At 41.4% G+C, this 20,313-nt stretch overlaps 1 protein-coding gene across 1 annotated transcript; it reads right to left on the bottom strand.

Moving 5' to 3' along the window:
* Positions 1 to 15,044: 15,044 nt before the first annotated feature.
* LOC115662833 (protein DETOXIFICATION 16-like) lies at positions 15,045 to 18,285 on the bottom strand. The gene is made up of 8 exons (XM_030584924.2): positions 17,934 to 18,285; positions 16,695 to 17,239; positions 16,291 to 16,377; positions 16,124 to 16,180; positions 15,788 to 16,026; positions 15,512 to 15,630; positions 15,321 to 15,407; positions 15,045 to 15,228 (listed from the first exon to the last, which is right to left on the bottom strand). The coding sequence occupies exons 1-8, from the start codon at positions 18,210 to 18,212 to the stop codon at positions 15,166 to 15,168; spliced, it is 1,476 nt and encodes a 491-aa protein (XP_030440784.1). The 5' UTR covers positions 18,213 to 18,285; the 3' UTR covers positions 15,045 to 15,165.
* Positions 18,286 to 20,313: the final 2,028 nt, after the last annotated feature.

Raw genomic sequence — 20,313 nt, 5'->3', positions numbered from 1 at the left:
TCTGTTCGAATTTTTATAAATTTTTCCAGACTCATTTTCAAAATACTTCCTTCATAAAAATTGTTGGGGACATTTGTGACTATGACATATAAAAATTTCAAATTTTTCCAAGGTGATTTGGGTACTGGATGAGATACATTTTTATGGTCAGGCGGCCTGACCGGACGGGTTGATTTTCATCTGACTTCAAGTGACCAAAAGAGGTGTTTAAAGTTGGAACTGGGTTTCGAGTTCTTCATAGAAAATGTTTATCAAGATGTTTTACGCAACATATCCAAATTTCAGAATTTTTGGAGTTTTTTTACTATTTATTTGAATGGGATTTCTGTTACTGTGTAAACTGCCCAATTTTACCCCGATTCTTTGGATGTTCGTTTTTATGAGCGGAATGGTGGGGGTGTCGAGGTTGAATAGTTGCTGCCCTTGTGACGGGAATTGATCCTGAATGTGTGTTTGTATGTGGATGGTGTGTTTGTAAAGTGGTTGTAGTTGTTGGTTGATTTCTGAATATTGAGTGGCCGTGTGCCGTGTGTGTATGGCTGTGAGGTGTGTGGTGTGATTGTGAAATGAGCTCACGTGGCAAGCATGTGTGATTGTGTGGTGTTTGTGTGGCAAGGATGTGCATTTGCGAAGTGTGTGTGAGGCGTGAGATTGCGTGTGGCTGTGTGATACGTGTGAAATGAGTGGAACGAAGGTATGGGAATGTAGGATTGGTTGGAAAAGTGATACCCTGAGGTGTGTTCGTTTACGCGGGGTAAGTTCCGTCCTGAGGCGTGTTCGTTTACGCGGGACGATGCCGTCCCTGACGAGGTGACGATGCCCGGCTCGACGGGATGACGATGCCTGACGAGGTCAGAAGACCGTTGGCCTGATGTGTTTTACGCGGGCGCGGTAGAGAAGGAAAGTTGAGAATGTAGGATTCCGTCCTGAGGCGTGTTCGTTTATGCGGGACGATGCCGTCCCTAACGAGGTGACGATGCCCGGCCCGACGGGGTGACGATGCTTGACGAGGTCAGAAGGCCGTTGGCCTGATGAGTTTTACGCGGGCGCGGTAGTGGTGGAAAAGTTAAGAGTGAGCCGGATTTGGTTTGACGCGTGAGGTTTGTGAAAGTCGACGCATGGCGTGAGTTAGTGTGTGAGTGTGGTTTGCCTCGCGTGATATGGTGCTGGATGAGTATGGATATAAATGAATTGGCTGTATTATTGTTTGACATGCAGGGATGTGCATGATGGATCCCAGGTAGGATCGCATGTGATTGTTAGTACGATTGTGTGGATGTTGTTTGTGTGTTGCTTGATTCGGTGTCTGGACTTGTCTGGAATACGTGGTAGCCTAGATAAGGGTTAGGTTGTGTACTTATTAAGAAGTGTCTCATGGTTGTATCAACCAAACCGTTTCAGATCAACCGCCCGAGCCATGAACCTTCTGCAGCCGCCGCTACCGTGTATTTGGGATTATTATGCATACTTATCATGATGTGGTAGAATTCCCGATCAAGTTGAGGCCGATTTGGAGTCGTCGGATGAAGCTGTGCCTGATGAGGATTCGGACGAGGATTCCGAAGGGAGTGAGTCAGAGCGGACGCCATCTAGAGGGCGTAGGGATTAGTTGGAGCTGAGGAAGAGTCTGGAAGTGTCCCATTTTGGTGTAGCGTTACTCAGGCTACTAATCTTTTATGATATCGGTGGTTTGCAGTTTAGTAGTTCAATATGTATATTTTGCTTTGTGGTTTCAGAATTGGCGGTTGTGGCATAAGTTTGTGTTGTAAATTGATTTTGTGCTTAAATTGAGGTATAGTATATGATTTAGTGGTTTGGCAATTTATTCTCCCTAGTACCCCAGGTAAATTATGGTTTGGGTGTTTGATGTTTCTGCCGCAATTAAACTCTGATGGGTTCGTTTGGGTCGGCGACGTTTCTTGGGATGTCGCACTAATTCGACCGAAGAGGGATGTCGCGTGCTCGATGGGGTTCGGGACGTGACATGACAAGCAGTGGACGGTGCACCAAACTCTTCCTAGATCCTTATAAAGAGATTTCTGAGATCAACCTTGCTGGATACCGATTTCACATTTGTCAAGCCCCGTTCTCTCGAGTATGCTAACATCCCTTCTCGGTCATTATGTTTCAACGTCCCAGGATGCGTCGCCGAGCCATTCTTCTATCTTTTATTAGACGCAAGCGGAAACGTACAAACTCCTAATCACATAACAGTAAGGGAAATAGTTAGGAAAACTCATTAACATAAAAACCAGCGAGCCATTTTATAAATATCAGTTAACCTTGAGAAGCTACACTTTACAAGCTCATCCAGGGCGGCTTTCTCAACGACCGGTCATATAAAAAGAGGCAACCAGTCAGGTCAACCTAGGCTTTGTTGGGATTTTCGCATCCAAATCCCATAGAATTGAATGAAAAGTGTGTGGATGAAAGTGTCCCACATAGGATAGAAGAGATGATGGGAGATGGTTTATTTTGAGAAGCCTCTCAAATGGGTTTGGGCCCCAAGGGGTAACCCACTTTTGTGGAAGGGAGAGGACCTACGCCAAGCTAGGTCGGTCTCCCCCCCGCGCACCGCCGCCGTCCGTCCGGCTGGCCGGCTCCGAGTCCATTCTCTATCGATTTTTTTTATTTTTTTCCGAACAGACACGTTTTGTTAGAAATTAATTAATTTTTTTTTGGACAAACAAACATGTCTATTCGTGAGGTTCGGTTCGCCCGAACGAAAATTGCTTCGGTTCGAGTGAGCCTTCGCTACTATTCAAGTGAACCTTCGCTACTGTTCACGAAAAGCGAGTCTTCATTACTCGCAACTCTTCATTTTCGCCATTTTAATATGACCGAACAGTTTAGTTCGGAAGTGTGACATTTCTTTTGTGGCATATTCTTTCCCGACGCACTCAAGACATATTCACTTCATCATTGTCATTTTGTGCGATTGTCTATGCAAAATTGCGTTCGAAGGAGTCCTCTGAATACGTACCACTTCAGAGGAACGGGATCTGTTCTATCCTGGGAGACGATTGTTCAATATGCTCGGGTACTGATCGAGGGGCCAAATTCATTTTAAAGACACGACGTTACTTCGTTGGGCTCGGATCAACATTATGTTTATTTATTTGTACTGCTTTCAGGTTAGTTTTCTTGACGTTTGATTTCAATTTCTGGTATACGAACTTGGCCGACTACAATCTTAAGACGAATTTTGCGTTGAAGTGTTATTTCTGTTTTCAATTATCTTCGGTTCTGTTCGTATAAGATTTGCATGGTCTGCGTATTCTTATGCGTTGTTCATTGAGTTTTTCTGTCAAATATCTACATTGGCATTCCTTTAAGTCGAACCTTTGTTGTTCGTATGCTTATGAGTTAATACAAGTATTCTGTATAGTTCGTATGTTTCTTGTCATAGTCGTATAGGAATACGATTCTGTTCATACATTCTGCTCCTGTTACAATTTTTCAATTCTGTTCGTGAACAAATTTTTCATTTCTGTTCATATTAAAATTTTCAATTCTGTTCATGAACAAGTTTTTCGTTTATGTTCATATTAAAAATTTTCAATTCTGTTCATGAACAAACGATTCTATTCGTAGTCATATATTTCCAATTCTGTTCGTGAATATGTTCTGTTTTTGTATTTCAGAAATGGCTTCGACTTCGACTCCGGTCAACCCTATTCCGAATTACGGAGAAAAGCCAGAAAAGTTCAATGGTAAGGATTTCAAGAGATGGCAACAAAAGATGTTGTTCTATCTCACGACCTTGAACTTGGCTAGATTCCTCAATGAGGATGGTCCTAAATTGGACGTTGGAGAGACAAATAAAAAAAAGGTTGCTGCTGTGGATGCATGGAAGCATTCTGACTTCCTGTGTCGCAACTATGTCCTCAACGGTATGAACAATACTCTCTATAACGTCTATAGTCCGCTGAAAATGGCTAAGGAGTTATGGGATAGTCTGGACAAGAAATACAAAACCGAAGATGCCGGATTGAAGAAATTCATTGTTGGTAAATTTCTGGACTTCAAGATGGTTGATTCAAAGACCGTCTTAAGTCAGGTTCAAGTGATTATGCATGATATTCATGCTGAAGGAATGACTCTAAGTGAGTCATTTCAAGTGGCTGCCTTCATTGAAAAACTGCCACCATCCTGGAGAGATTTCAAAAATTATCTCAAACACAAGAGAAAGGAGTTGTCACTTGAAGAATTGATTGTTCGGTTGAGGATTGAGGAAGACAATAGGCTCTCTCAGAAGAAAGTTGGGAAGAACCTAGAGGTTTCAAAGGCCAATGTTGTTGAAGAAGGATCGAAATCCAACAAGAAGAGAAAAATGCCTAGCAAGTCTGGAGAGGGATTCACCCAAGGCCTGAAGAAGTTCATTGGCAAGTGCTTCAACTGTGGCAAGTCTGGACATTGAGCCAAAGACTGCAGAGCCAAGAAAAGACAGAAAACTCAGGCTAATGTGATGGAAGAGATTTCCAATGGTGTTGATGATATCATTCTGACTGTTATGATATCCGAGTCTATTATGGTGGGAAACCCCAAGGAGTGGTGGATTGATACTGGAGCAACTCGTCATATCTGTGCAAACAGATCGATGCTCTCGTCCTACACAACTGTGGGGGGTGATGAAAAACTTTATATGGGTAATTCATCAACCTCTAAGGTTGAAGGTGTTGGAAAGATTGCTCTGAATATGACATCTGAAAAGATTGTGACACTAAATAACGTTCTGCATGTGCCAGATGTTCGCAAGAATTTAGTGTCTGGATCTCTCCTTAGCAAGAATGGCTTCAAGTTGATTTTTGTGTCTGATAAGTTTGTACTCTCCAAAAATGAGATGTATGTAGGAAAGGGTTATCTGAGTGATGGTTTGTTCAAGCTGAATGTAATGACTGTTGTAATCAAGAATGATTTGAATAAAGTTGCTTCTACTTATGTGCTTGAGTCTTCTAATATTTGGCATGCTAGACTAGGACACGTTAACTATAAGTCGATAAAGAAATTAATGAATATGGGACTGTTGCTGAAATTTGACTGTCCAAGTGAGAAATGCCAAGTGTGTGTTGTATCTAAATTTTCTAAGCCTCCTTTCCATTCTGTAGATAATAGAGTCACAGAACCTTTAGATTTAATACATATAGATATATGCGATATTAAATCAATACTATCAAGAGGTGGTAATAAGTATTTTATCACATTTATAGATGACTGCTCGAGTTATTGTTATGTTTATTTGCTTAGTAGCAAAGATGAGGCTGTGAATGCTTTTAGAACTTATAAGTCCGAAGTTGAAACTCAGTTGAATAAGAAAATTAAAATAATAAGGAGTGACAGAGGAGGTGAATATGAATTTCCTTTTGAGGAAATTTGTACCGAGTTTGGTATCGTTCACCAAATGACTGTGCCTTATACACCACAATCAAATGGTGTGGCGGAAAGAAAAAATCGATCCCTAAAGGAAACAATGAATGCATTGTTGAACAGTTCTGGTTTACCGCAGAATTTGTGGAGGGAAGCTATCTTAACAACAAATTTTATTTTAAATAAAGTACCTCACAAAAAGACACAACAAATTCCCTATGAGAAATGGAAAGGCAGAATGCCTAACTTGAATTATCTCAAAGTGTGGGGGGATTTGGCTAAAGTTGCGGTTCCTAAGCCTAAAAAGGTTAAGATAGGACCAAAGACGGTTGACTGTGTTTTTATCGGATATGCTCAGAATAGTAATGCATATCGTTTTCTTGTTCACAAGTCAGAGATCCCAGATATACATGTTAATACGATTATTGAATCAAGGGACGCTTCGTTCTTTGAAAATATATTTCCGTATAACATAGTATATGAGCCAATTGATAATAATAAGAGGCCTCGAGATACTATAACTAGAAGTGATCCAATGGAGGATGAACCTAGACGTAGTAAAAGACAAAGGACTTTCACGTCTTTTGGACCTGATTTCTTAACATATATGTTAGAGAATGAGCCTCAGACATTCAAAGAAGCTGTGACATCGCCAGAAGCCCCGTTCTGGAAAGAAGCTATCAATAGTGAAGTTGAATCCATCTTGTCAAACCATACATGGGAATTGGTTGACCTTTCTCCTGGTAATAAACCACTATAATGTAAGTGGATTTTCAAGAGGAAAATGAAAGCGGATGGTGCTATTGATAAATATAAGGCTAGGCTTTTAGTAAAAGGATACAAGCAACGAGAAGGTCTTGATTATTTTGATACTTATTCACTTGTTACTAGAATTACATCTATAAGGATGCTAATTGCCATAGCAGCGGTGTATAAGATTGAAATCCATCAAATGGATGTGAAAACGGCTTTCTTAAACGAGGATTTGGAAGAAGAAATATATTTGGAACAACCTGAAGGGTTCATTGTTCCGGGACAAGAGAATAAAGTATGTCAGCTTATCAAGTCACTCTATGGATTGAAACAAGCATCAAAACAATGGCATGCTAAATTCAACCAAGTCATGTTGTCGAATGGTTTTAAGATTAATGAGTGTGATAAATGTGTATATGTTAAGATCACTCATAATAGTTTTGCCATTTTGTGCTTATATGTAGACGACATGCTTATATGGGTAGCAATAGTGATGTTGTCAATACGACCAAACGCATGCTCACAAGTAAATTTGATATGAAAGATATGGGGGTTGCAGATGTTATTTTAGGAGTTAAAATCCATAAGACATCTGGAGGATTATCTCTATCACAGTCCCATTATATTGAGACGATTCTTGGAAAGTGCAAGAATCTAGATATTGTACCAGTAAAGACTCCGATAGATGTTAATTTACATCTTTCAAAGAATACTGGTGAAAGCAAAGCTCAAAATGAGTATGCTAGTATACTAGGCAGTTTAATGTATGTCATGAACTGTACTAGGCCGGACATAGCTTGTGCTGTGAGCAAGCTAAGTCGATTTACAGTTAGTCTAAATGAAAATCATTGGAAAGCTATGAAACGTTTATTGGGCTACTTAAAGCATACTCAAGATTATGCTTTGCATTATACAGAATATCTAATGGTACTTGAAGGATACTGTTATGCAAATTGGATAACCGGCACTAAAGACACAAAATCGATAAGTGGATATGTATTCACACTTGGGGGAGCGGCAGTGTCTTGGAAATCATCCAAACAAACTTGTATTGCTAGATCCACTATGGAATCAGAATTTATTGCTTTGGATAAAGCCGATGAAGAAGCAGAGTGGCTTCGAAATTTCTTGGAAGATATTCCTAATTGGCCTAAACCAGTGCCCACTGTATGTATACGTTGTGACAGTCAAGTGGCAATAGGAAGGGTAAGGAATGTCATGTATAACGGTAAGTCTCGACACATACGTCGAAGACATGACACAGTAAGACAACTTCTTTTTAGTGGAATTATCACCATTGACTATGTGAAGTCAAAAGATAATAGTGTGGATCCATTGACAAAAGGCCTAACTAGAGAGATGATTGCGAAAACATCAAGGGGAATGAGTTTAAGGCCTATAAACAAGTCATCATAGCGGAAATCCTATCTAGTTGACTGGAGATCTCAAGATCTAGGTTCAAAGGGACAACTAAGTTATGAAGACAGTGTAGAGTACTGTCAAATTTTTTACTCATTCCCGGATGAAGACAGTACTAATATGTAATGGTTAAGCAAAAGCTTTTAATGATTCTGAATTGAGTATGTGATATACTATATGTTCAGAAATCACCTATGTGAGTGTGAAGTGAGGGCCGCTTCTGTGAGAATTGAAAAGGCCGAATTCTCTAAAACACTCATGAGACCAGGCGGTGTTCATGGCCAAAACGAACACAACATTGAGAACCAATTTTGTTTGAGAAACAGTCGTGTGATTTCTATTGTCTAGGCTTACACCAAAGGTTGACAGTTCAAAGACATCAAGTCTATTAATTGACCGAGTAAGTCCGATAGATTTCACTAAGGAAAGTTCAAAGTCTCAGACTACTTATCCTGATGCAACGTTTTCTCATGGAATAATCACACATTGCATCTCATGCATACACGAAGAGTCATGATATCAGAACTTCTCATTCATGTGGGGGATAGTTGGGATTTTCGCATCGAAATCCCATAGAATTGAATGAAAAGTGTGTGGATGAAAGTGTCCCACATAGGATAGAAGAGGTGATGGGAGATGGTTTATTTTGAGAAGCCTCTCAAATGGGTTTGGGCCTCAAGGGGTTCCCCACTTTTGTGGAAGGGAGAAGACCTACGCCAAGCTAGGTCGGTCTGCCCCTCGCGCACGCGCCGCCGCCGCCGTCCGTCCGGCCGGCTCGGCTCCGAGTCCATTCTCTATCGATTTTTTATTTTTTCCGAACAGACACGTTTTGTTAGAAATTAATTAATTTTTTTTTGGACAAACAAACATGTCTGTTCGTGAGGTTCGGTTCGCCCGAATGAAAATCGCTTTGGTTCGAGTGAGCCTTCGCGACTGTTCACGAACCAAACCGATTCAAGTGAACCTTCGCTACTGTTCATGAAAAGCGAGTCTTCATTGCTCGCAACTCTTCATTTTCGCCATTTTAATATGACCGAACAGTTTAGTTCGGAAGTGTGACATTTCTTTCATGGCATTTTCTTTCCCGACGCACTCAAGATGTGACATTCCGAAATTCCACCAATTGGAATTTATTGAATAATTGAGTTTTATGAGATGTGCTCGCAGTAAATTCTCGCCCGGATCTGATCATTCCTGGGAATGCTAACCATTAGGGAAAGGCTAATAGGGGAATTAAATTCGCGCGACTAAAGAAAATTTGATCGTGAATGGATTTCGACCATTAAATCGCGGAAGTGATATTTTGAGCCATTGTTGGCCGATCCAAGGATAGTTAGGCGTCAGTTCGCCACTGTCCTAGTAGTGGATCGCGGGTGATTTTGTTGGACCACGAAACGACTTGACGAATGATTCTGAAAATTATACCGAACGATCGTACCCCTTGGATCAAGTGATTGATCTTCGCGATTTTAATGACAATCGAGGTCATCACGCACCGAACGGACTTGCACGTGACTCGATTTATTATCGGTCATGAGTTGATTTCGCGAATTTCCGCAGCAAGCCGCACGTTAGCTCGAGAAACGCTCGAGTTGCGTTTAATAGAATTTAATTATGGAATTTTTGCCCAAATTGGACACCGGAAAATTAGGAAGTCACGCCGGAATGTTAGGACGACGTTGCACGTGACACGTATGAATTTTTTGGTGCGCTCAATTCCTTCGGAAAAATTCGATTTGGACAAGAAACGGAGAAAGTGACCAAAATACCCCTAGGATTTATTAAAGGACAAGCTTTAAGGGTAAAGGGCATTTTGGTAATTTTGCCCCAAAATTTTGATTGGACACTTTTGCCCTTGGATTTTTGAGAAATTACAAGTATACCCTTGGATATTTTTGTGCAAGAATCGATCTCGGCCGTCGGATCAAGATAAGATCGAATCGGGACCGTCGGATTAAAAATATGAGTAAAGGGCGTTTTGGTCATTTCCGCAATTGGTCAAAATATATTATTTGAGTCAAGAATGTGGTCTTCCTCCCCCTTCTCTCCTTCATCTTCACGATCAGCCCCTCCCCCCTTTTTTTTTTCTTTGCCGTGAACTTCTTCCTCTTTCACCGTGAAGCCACGCCGGCGCCGCCGCACGCCGGACTCCCCTCTAGCCGCCGTACCAGCCCCAAACCACTACCACCAGCCACCGTTTCTCTCTCTTTTCTCTCTTTCCCCCAAGTGGCCGTGAGCCCAAATCAAGAGCCGGACCGCCGCCGCAAGCCGATCGCCGTTGCCGAGCTTCGCCGCCATCCCCGCCGTGTCCGTTTAAGTGCCGCCGCTTCTCGTTCTAGCCGATTTAGCCTAGAACTTGGTAAGTCACACTCTAATCCCGATTTAGGATATTGGGTATCGACGGATAATTTGATTTGGGGTGAAATTGACAATATGCGGGTGCGAAATATTGGGGTTTAAGATTGGAATATTGTGGCGGGCCTTGAGGATTATTTTTGGAATTTTTGGAGGACAATTTGAGGTGAATTACAAGCTGTGATTTACTGTTCACAAGCTGCGAATTACTGTTCACGAGGCTGTGATGATTTGTTCAGGACGCAGGTTGAATTTTTAGAACCGTTATTTAATGGCGAGAAAGTGTCGTGAAGGATCGGAATTAATCCGACGCCATTTGGTTGGAGAAAATTGGCAATTTACGTGTTTTAGGCATGTTTGAATTATTCTGGATGGGGTTGATTTAATTGAGTGTTTATTTGCGTGTTTATATAGTGGACATATGTCTGCTTGGTGCACGCATGGGCCAGATCGAATTAATTGTTGATATTGGCCATGTGAATTGTTGAGTGAGCTCTGTTTGCGTGTGACTCGATGCGTGCACGGATCGCATGTGATGGGCCAGTTGCGTGTGGTAAATGCATATCGAGTATGTGCATGAGTAAGGAGAAGTTGTGGTGTGACAAGTGATTGTGGGAAAGTATGCGAAGGTGTGGTAGTGTGAGAATGGGATCGGGCCGGGTATCGTAAACTCGAGCAGCGATCACGTAAGTCTGATACATTTGGCACAGGCTGAGGCTGAAAAAAGCAAGTATGAGAATCGATCCGAGGCACGATCAGCTCGGGTGAGACCGGGATTGGACCGAGGCATCTTAAGCTCGGGTTTCAATCATGTAGGCCTGTCGCATTTGGCGTGGGCTGAGTTGGGATCGGGCCTAGGGCGTGTGATGCTCAGGTCGCGATTGGGGCCTGAGGCGTGAACGGGTACGCGGGCCGGATGTGGTGAATGATCGCAGTGTGCCTGAGGCGTGTACTTCAACGCGGGTCACTGGCGAGGAATGAGAAAGAGGAAATGAGAATGGAAGGAATAGTGGGATGAGAATTGGTACATGCGCGTGTTGCATACGACGTGATTGTGATTGAGTACGGGTGTATGCATGTTTGAGTTTGACTATATTATTTGAGATGCCTACGATGTGAAGACTTGATGTGTACGAATGCACGTGTGTCTGTGTGATTGTCTGGAGGTACGTGATAGCCTAGGTTGGGTTTAGGGGTGAACTTGCTGAGATGTAATCTCATGGTTGTGTAAACCAACAATTTTCAAAACCCCGACCTGAACGATGAACCCTCCACCACCGCCACCAGTACGTTTTGGAGTACCAGTGCATACGGAGTATGAGGTAGCTGAGTTTCCGATGGGTGACGGGATGACCTGGATAAGACACACGACGACCGTGTTTGTAGAAGTGGGAAAGCTTGCCTTGGATGAGAACCATTTTTGAGGTTGAACGTTAGGTCATCGACTCCTTTTTGATTTTGGTAGTTTCAGTAAAATGTGCACTGGTAGTCAGAGGTTTGTTTTATTGTATATATGGTGGAACAAGTTGAACAAGAAATGAAAATGTATATTCTCCCAATTCTCCCCAGTTTAAGTTTGTCCGGGTGTTTTATGGTTTCCGTTTGCGCGATTAAAATCTGATGTTTAGTTGAGGTCGGCGATAACCTGGGACGTCGCAACTGTTCGACCTGAAGCGGGATATCGCGGGCTCGACGGGGGTTTCGGGGCGTGACACAAGACATATTCACTTCATCATTGTCATTTTGTGCGATTGTCTATGCAAAATTGCGTTCGAAGGAGTCCTCTGAATACGTACCACTTCAGAGGAACGAGATCCGTTCTATCCTGGGAGACGATTGTCCAATATCCTCGGGTACTGATTGAGGGGCCAAATTTGTCTTAAGGACACGACGTTACTTCGTTGGGCTTGGATCAATATTCTGTTTATTTATTTGTACTGCTTTGAGGTTAATTTTCTTGACGTTTGATTTTAATTTCTGGTATACGAACTTGGCCGACTACAGGCTTCTCTATCTAAAAAGGGATGGTAAAAAAGGCAGGGCATCCTAAGCCCATCCCCAAAGCTGATAGTACTTAGGAGGACACTATGGATCGGACTCCTCGGCATCTGAATCAGTCTCTGGATCAGAGACATCTCCATCAGGAGGGTCAAGGTCCATCGTGTCCCGACCTCCTCACCAGTACCTCCACCAGGTGGTCCGTCAAATCCCCTAATAGGACCAAAAAGCTCATCTCCCTCCCTAATATGACCTTATGCGGTATCCACATAGCCAACCCTTCGTTGACCCAGAAGATCGTCAAATGACTCTAAAAGGCTCTATCCGGTCCGATCGGATGCTCAGTCACTACTGTGCCCATATCCATGGGCAACCCGAACCGTATAGGACGCTGACTCATAATTGGGGGTCTGAAAACAGTTAAACAAACAACAATGAGATAAACTTAGCAACTGAGCTCCCTAAACCTTGTTTAGGAGAGTACGTTACCTCTGGATCGCCTTAAATGTGCAAGTCACTATCGATGACAGATCAATAGTAAAGCCCCTGCTTTGCCTAAACTATATACATGAGGTGGTTATCTCACCCTTTTACTACCATCCTAACATGGCAATCGCTCCAACGAGCACATAATAGGGTCACAATAACATGCATATTCAAGAGGCATATTCCAGCATATTCCATCGCATAACCATGCACAACAACAATTTAATAAACCAGACATAATCAATCATTATTCTCAGGCACGTCGCACTCATCAATGCACGTCGCACTCGTGATAATCCAGATTATTAAACGACCCTTCGGGCCACGGCACATCTCAAAGGAAGGCGGTCTTCCGGCATGACCGAGTATCGTCCCGCTCTGTTGGGCACGGCATCGTCTCACCAACCTCAATGATGGCATCCCATAAATGGGTTCGTTCCGAATTTCATTCACGAACGACTTCGTCTCACCCTCCCCTCGCGACGGCATCCAATTACCAAATTGGGCACGACCTCTCACAACCACGGCCAAACTCTAGGTTGGCGCGATCTTCCGGTATAACCGAGCACAAATGAAATTTTTAGATGATCATGCCAACACAGCAATCACTCAAGTCCCATTTCTTATCTTTGAAATTTAGCCAATGTCAAGTGTTTATGACGTGAAATTCTTTTACGCATAAAGCTACCATGAAAACGCACTCATATATCAATACCAATAACATTGTCTATTCAATTTCCAATTAAACTTAAGCATATCAAAGATTGCCATTTAATCAAGGCATTTTTCAACAAAAACTCATCCTTTTTTCTCATGGCAATTTAAACCTTATAATACATATCAATGATCATTAATCAAGACAAGTTATCATTTAACTCATGATAAGTAGTCTACTCAATGTGATAAGTTATCTATTTATTTGAAGATAAGGTATTACTATTTACTTGATAAGCTATCACATAAGTCTAGATAAGTTATCAACTATACTAGATAGTCTATCACCTAAAGTATGAGATGAGTTATCAATTACAAAGATAAGCTATCAATGGAATAAGATAAGCTATCAACTAATCTTAAGATAACTTATCCACTAAACCTCCTAATTAGCTCTAAACTAAACCATTAGCAAACCTAATGCCCTAATCAAGGTTTAGAGAGTAAACTTACCCTTAAACCAAAGGGAAACAAGGGAAGAGGTGGCTCGGCTTGGGTAGACGCATGATGACGGTGATGGACGGCTTGGCTCATGGCAGCGCAAGAGGGCGGCGATGAGGGCGTGCTATGGTGGCTGGTGAGGATGAGTGACCGAAACAATAAGGGGACAGAGAAGGAGGGTGGCTGGTGATGATGAGTGAGAGGGAGAGAGAGGAAAACCAAAAGTGAGAAATGAGGAGGAGAGAGAAAGTTGTCTTGTAAGCTACCTCAAGGATGGATAGCCAAGATCATCCCTTGCTCAACAAACTTGAATCAATGGTTAGGATTTGTTCTTGCAATTCAAGTTTCACAAATATCTAAAGGTAAAAATGGAATAAAGACAAGATGAGAGGAGTGTTTTGGTCATTTGACCCTCCATGTGGCCGGCTAACTCTTGAGCGGTAGAAAGACTATTTTTCCCTTCAACAAATTAAAGGAATCCAAAAGGGCACGGGATAAAAAGGTCTTTTTACTCAAATACACTATTCAAGTCCTAAAAGGCTTTAGAATGGGCCTAAACTTAGGCCAAGCCCATTTCTCCTCTTTTCATTGGCTGAACTCCTCCTTGGGCTCCGTCATTGGGCTTAGTTCCTTGTGGGCTTATTGTCTTGGGTTTTTTCTTGCATAAATTTCTCAAAATTATTCAATATGGGCCCAAAAGGGCAAAACTGTAATTTCCCGCAACTTGGGCCCTTGTGGCCGACTATTAAGTCCATGAGGCCCATTGGGCCTTTAAAAATTCGTGGGCCCCCTTGTGGTCCTCAATTTCCAGCCCGAATTTTCACTTTTCCAATGATTTGTGGTTTATCGATTAATAGGTGATCCCTTGAAATTATCCAATAGTCGTCTCTTAATCCTCTAAAGTATGATACCCTCAATTGGATTAGAATTCGTGGTTAAAATCTCTCAAATACGTCTTTCGCATAATTAGAACAATGGGTGACTTTTAGGGGTTTCGTGTGTTAACCTGTAATTGACTCTAAATCAATCCACGTTTAAGCCCTTTTCAATTCATAAATGACCTTCGTTTGTCATGTAATTGAGATGAGTCAATAGCCCATTTCGAAGTATATGATCATTAGGGTTTGGTCTAGTGTCGTTCGGAACTAAAACAGTTATCGCGTGGAACCACCCGCAAACCGATTTTATACTATTGCCGAATCGAGCTATAACCGTTCCTGGATCGACTTGAAATGGCTTATGATTATCCCTCATCGATCCTTATGGCCGAATTGTCAATCCATGATTGAGTTCTTTGGTTGCTCGCATCGAAATCCTAAATTGCCTTTTCCAAAGCTTGGAATACTCTTCAATGATTCTTGAATCAATTCAGAGCCTAATTCTACTCATTGCGCATTGACGAAATAACTATTTATTATATCCAGAATAAGATCGAAATTTGAGGACGTCACAACATTTATTTCAGACTTTTGGTAGAAGTTCCACATGTGGCTCTTCCTCATGGGTGCAGCATGAGATCCAGAGGGATCAGGACGTCTTATTTCATCAATTCGCACTAGGTTTCAACGCCAGGAACTGGAGTTTCTGTAGTCTACCATCCGATTCCAACGGCAATATTTCTTCACTGTAGCTTTATGATAACAATCCAGCGGCCGGACTCAGGGCACTATGTACTCTGTCAGTGGCTTTCTTTGCCTACAATAATACTAGATGTCAAGTACCAACCATAGATCAAATAATACTTTAAACGGTAAAAACGTTCGATTTATAAATGCATCGTAAATTACCTCTTTCTCCCAGTTGGTACATCCTGTTAGGACCGCAAGTAACAATGCTTGCGCAAAGAGTGCAACTATAATCCCGATCCAGAGGCCCTGCAGCTCGATAGGATGAACAGGCAATCATATAATTATCGGACTGACTTACAATGAAAGCAAAGGACGAATTGCAGTAGAATGGTAGGGTAACTGCGATTTACCCTTCCACCAATGTGACACACAAAAGCTAGGAATATGGCAATCGGAATACCCAACAAATAGTAGGCACCCAAATTGATGAAAGCTCCAATCTTTTGCCATCCACATCCTCTTGCAGTGCCTGAAAAAAATGTAACTTATAGCATCAAAACAGTCGAAGTACAGATCGGTTTTAACTTGAACATATTTGAGATTTGACACAATCTCCATCTTCCCTCCCTATTATCAGGATAAGTAGTCAAAGTTAAATTGCAATAATAAGTAAAGTTCGTGCATACCTGAAAGCACGGACTGAATGCCATCGAGAATATGGGAAGTTGCGGTTAGTACCAACATATCTCCCACATAGTTCACGATTTCTTCTTCTGTGCTATATAGGTAGCCCCACACCCTTCGACCAAAGATCATGAGAGTAGCTACAAGCAAACCTTCCGTGGCGACCATCATTAAGGAAACATAAATTGCTAAACGAGCTGCTCGTGGTCTTCCAGCGCCCAATTCATTTGAAACTCTCGTGCTGCCAAACATAAGGCCAAGAAAGTGTGAGGCTGTGGAATAGCTGCTTCTTTTGCATGATCTACTGAAGTAAATAAAACTTAACCAGTTAGGATTACCTTATTGAACCACTGAGTCCTAGAGGTATCATGTAAATCAAGGAGCAGGTGTTCAGGCTGAAACAAGCACAATATAACTAAGTTTACATTATTTAAACATGATAGCAACTCGTGCCAAGAGATTAGCAATTTTGTTTGCTTCTTGTTGAAACAAAGTACTGATGCACCTGATTGCGAGGATCGACGTTTCAAGTTTTGGATTGGGAAGAAGTCCTGATAATAAGACCATCATTTCAAATGACCAAATCTCGAAGCTGTTGAGCAATGAACCAAACAGAAACATCATAATTGCTTCTAGCTACAGAATCATGAAGACCCATGTCGACATTGCACAATGAATAGCATCAGGGCCAATTAATAAGAAAATGCAATCACTTCAAAGTCGTAAAAATCACATCATGAACGTAAACTAGAATAACAAGGTTGATAGCTCTTTAATGATTCTGAAGAAGGATAATGACCATCACTTGTCTCGTACACTGTCCCACAAGTTTTTGATCCTTTATGGATCTCTTTTTCTTTCTCTTTTTGTTGCCAATGTGAACTAGGAGCATAAAAGCTTGAGAATTACCAGAGCATGACAGCAGAAGGAATTGCTAATTTCAGAAATCCGGGAATCCCGTGAAAGGCCTCCTTGGAGAAACCGGTCCAAGTTCTTTTACAAGACGGTGAAATTCTGACATATATTGCCAGTAACAGCACATTTATCCAGTATGAGATAGCATTTGCCAAAGCAGCGCCTTTGTTTCCAAGTCCAGACTTGAACACCAGAAACCAACATATAAAAATATGCAGCAATGTGGTGATTCCTGAACTGACCATCATTGGAACAACATTGTTCTGTGTCTGCAGAAACCTGATGTGGCACTGCAGGAGTGCATACGCGAAAATGCTAGGGATCATGAACCGAGCGTAGGATCCTGCCTCCTCTGATATCTGAGGATCTTGCTTGAAGAAGAGAAGGATTTGGCCCGTGTTGGCCCAAATGATAGCGAGTGGAATGCTAGCTAATAGGAGAACGATCATGGCCCCCTGCTTGTAGATACCAAGCATGTGGTATTGCTTAGCTCCATAAGACTGACCGCAAAATGTATCCAATGCACTTGCCATTCCTATCTGTTATGGACCAAGCATCTATAAGATGGTGTTTGGAGCAATTGATAGATGCCCCAAAATGAAATTAAAGAAGTTTGTCACTATATCCTAGGAACCCAAATGAGGCCTTGCTTGGAGCATCAGGAGGGCATTGCCATAGTTCACTCAGCCTATATCCATTGGAAGAATCTGAACAGGAAAATTCTTTCATCTATTTGATTTTCGGACTAGGGTCCCCAACAATCTTTTTTAAGTGCAGTTAACAAATGTCCTAATTTGTGACAAACACCAACATTAAGTTTCCAATCTCGCCATTGTTAGATCTAGCTAGAGAGAGAAAATCACACATTTAGCGCACTGAGGTTATTGAGAGATAACATATCCAGTAGATCAATCTTTGTCAAACTGCAATAATCTGAAAAGGAGCTAACGTTAATAGACAAGCAATCTATTCATGGTACTTGGAGAGCAGGAGCACCACGCAGTCTTAATTGATCCAACAATCGCTAGTCTCTGTTTATTCAACAGGAAGGAGAATTCCTATAATCTTGTCAGTAATAGAAGTGGCACTATACATCTTTCAAGATAAATAACATCCTGGAAGAAAACTTTCATAGAAGTGACATAGTATGATGCTACTTTCCGATTCTTAAAATCTTTTATCTCTTAGTTGGTTTATCTCAAGATTAAAACGGGAAGAATTGTTGTGTCTTACCAACATGCTAAAGCCAGTCACAGAAGCGAAGGACGTGGCCAAGGAAGCACTGGAAAGTGCCAGCTCTCCAAGATGACCCACAAAAATCACCGAGATCACCTGCAAACAATATATCATCAGGTTCACCGATACCAATGGCCCGGCCAACGACAGTTGCCGCTTCATTTCCGAGAAAATCTCGTCTTTCTTGAATCCATTCCCCGAAGTGGACAACTTCTTCTCCTGGGAGACTGCTAACAGGGGTGACTCCACATGCTGTTTCTGTTCTTCCACATCCATTAGTTGCTTCCTCTGTGCTTTGGGCACAGTGAGCGAAGCAGAGGGAAAAAACAGGCAATAGCTTTAGAGATCCTAGAGATTCTCTCCGCAGAAAATGACCTACTTGATGGCTTTAAAGACAACAACACACGTTTCTTTCTCTGACGGCTATGTTTTTCTCGCATGCTTGGTGAAGTAGACTTTGGCAGATTTTTGTCCGGTTGGATTTCTTTTGAGTATTAAATATCTCAATCGTCTCTTTAATGCAAATAAAGTGTACCGAGACAACCAGAAGATCCCACCAAAGTAGACAATTCTGGTGTCCTTTTCACCAATACAATTGAAAAATTAACATTTCTTTTATTAAATTATGACTCTAGTTCGAGCTATTTATAAAATGTGTCTTGCTTGAATAAACATATCTTTTCTATTAGAGATAACATTGAGGATTGCTCACGAAAGGAAATCCTTTCCTGGTACGTACTGTGGACTTCTTCAGCAAAAAGGGCATATTAGACACTAAAGGACGAAATAGGGGCACCTTTAATAAATATATTAAAGGTTTATTTCATGGAAAGAAACAACAAAAGGGGAGTTCTGCTCACGTTATGCGAAGTTTTGCTGATTTGTATTAGACGGACTTTCTTATCTTTTTGATTCTGACGAAAAGGGTTTGCTATGGAGAGGAATAAAAGGGAACGCGTGTTCTTCAATGAAAGTGAGCCGCCGTATAGAGAAGTCCTCTACTAAGCCGCGAGAACAAAAGAAAACAGAACGCACAAACGTTCTCAAGGCTCAGCCGCACGAAGAGATCCAGATTTGTGCCGTGAGTTTACTTTGTCTAATTAAGTTATTTATTCGTAAACACTTTGGGTTTGGGATTAATTCTAGGTATGGAAAACACTCAAGCATATGAGCGAATTATAACTCTGATTCTCTGATTATAGTGGATTATTTATTGCTGGCTCTTCCCGTGGATGTAGGTACCGATATTCGGACTGAACCACATAAATCTCTGGTATCCTTTATCATTCCTCATTTATTTATCTGATATTTTCGTATTGACTTAATTTGTAAGATCCTTTCGTTTCTACGTTATATTCAACACTTTTTGTGTTGCCTGAACTAGAAAATCAACATCCTTGTAGATCGAATATCAATCACACGGTAATTGTCAATGTTGATGTGTTGCCGGAGTATGTTCCCCGTATTTGGTTGCCCACTGAACTTTGCCTTTGCTTGAAAGTGGTCGATGCATAATTCGAACTTTCCAGTTTCCAGTTACTTCGCTGAGTACAAATATTGAGCTTTTATTTTCGATCTTCAATCAAGTCACGCTCTTGATTTTCCAATCAATGATACACACTGACTGTAAACATTGGTGTTTTAAAACAGAAAAAAAGAAGAAGCAAAAGACAAGTTGACTTGTCGATAAGGGTGGGCTTAAGAAAAAAGACATATAAGGAGGGGACGATTACAAAGAAGAAAGAAGAAAGAAGGAAAAGGGAAAAGAAAGGAAGAAGGAGAAAAAAGAAGAAGGGAGTTTCGTGCCTACACGTTTAGGAGATTTCGACAAGCGGGATTAACTCCGTTTCGTAGTGCTTGGTAATAATTTGTACTTTTTGTTCATTTAATTGGAAGAGTTTTCAGAGTTGAGCCCTACATTCAGATCCATGTGAATTCTGAGTTTCTGGGTTCACTCAAGGGGTTGTTAAGTTGTGAAATTATGTGGAAATGATAGCTTAGGTTGTTGTGGAATTGTGCGATTTTATAGAAGTCCATTCTGAATTACAGTTTGGTCGTAATAATTTTTTAAAGTTTTGCGCTCGTTTTTGCCTAGTTCCAAATTTCTGTTTTTGGCGATGGTTTTTGCTGTCTTTTGAGTCGGCAGAGTTTAGGAACTTTTAGTACTTTAAAATGACAATAAGCCCACTTGATTCAGAGTTCGGTAGAGAGAGTTAAGGCACGAGAAAATTTGTCACCCAAGTGGCCTTTCGTCACATGAGTGGTTTTTTTTCAGGTCAGTGGTTATTTGTCGTGATTGGCACTTCTTGAGGTCTTTTGTCGACCCGTAAGGAATGTTTTGACTCCGAAATATGTCGCCTAGCCAAATCTTAGTTAA

This window comes from Syzygium oleosum, unplaced genomic scaffold (genome assembly GCF_021117445.2).
Source record: "Syzygium oleosum isolate NSW1041296 unplaced genomic scaffold, Sole_v2.1 Sole_v2.04, whole genome shotgun sequence".
Taxonomy (NCBI): Eukaryota; Viridiplantae; Streptophyta; class Magnoliopsida; order Myrtales; family Myrtaceae; genus Syzygium; species Syzygium oleosum.
The sequence above is the reverse complement of the archived record's forward strand: the minus strand, read 5'-3'. Positions and strand labels throughout refer to the sequence as shown.

Bases quoted from the DNA above. Each gene is read 5' to 3' on its own strand.
- LOC115662833 (XM_030584924.2), bottom strand. From the start codon at position 18,212: ATGGATGTGGAAGAACAGAAACAGCATGTGGAGTCACCCCTGTTAGCA. The intron at 17,240-17,933 runs GTAAGACACAAC...GGTCCATAACAG, and splicing joins TGACTGGCTTTAGCATGTTG to ATAGGAATGGCAAGTGCATT. The intron at 15,229-15,320 runs GTAATTTACGAT...GTATTATTGTAG, and splicing joins GTACCAACTGGGAGAAAGAG to GCAAAGAAAGCCACTGACAG.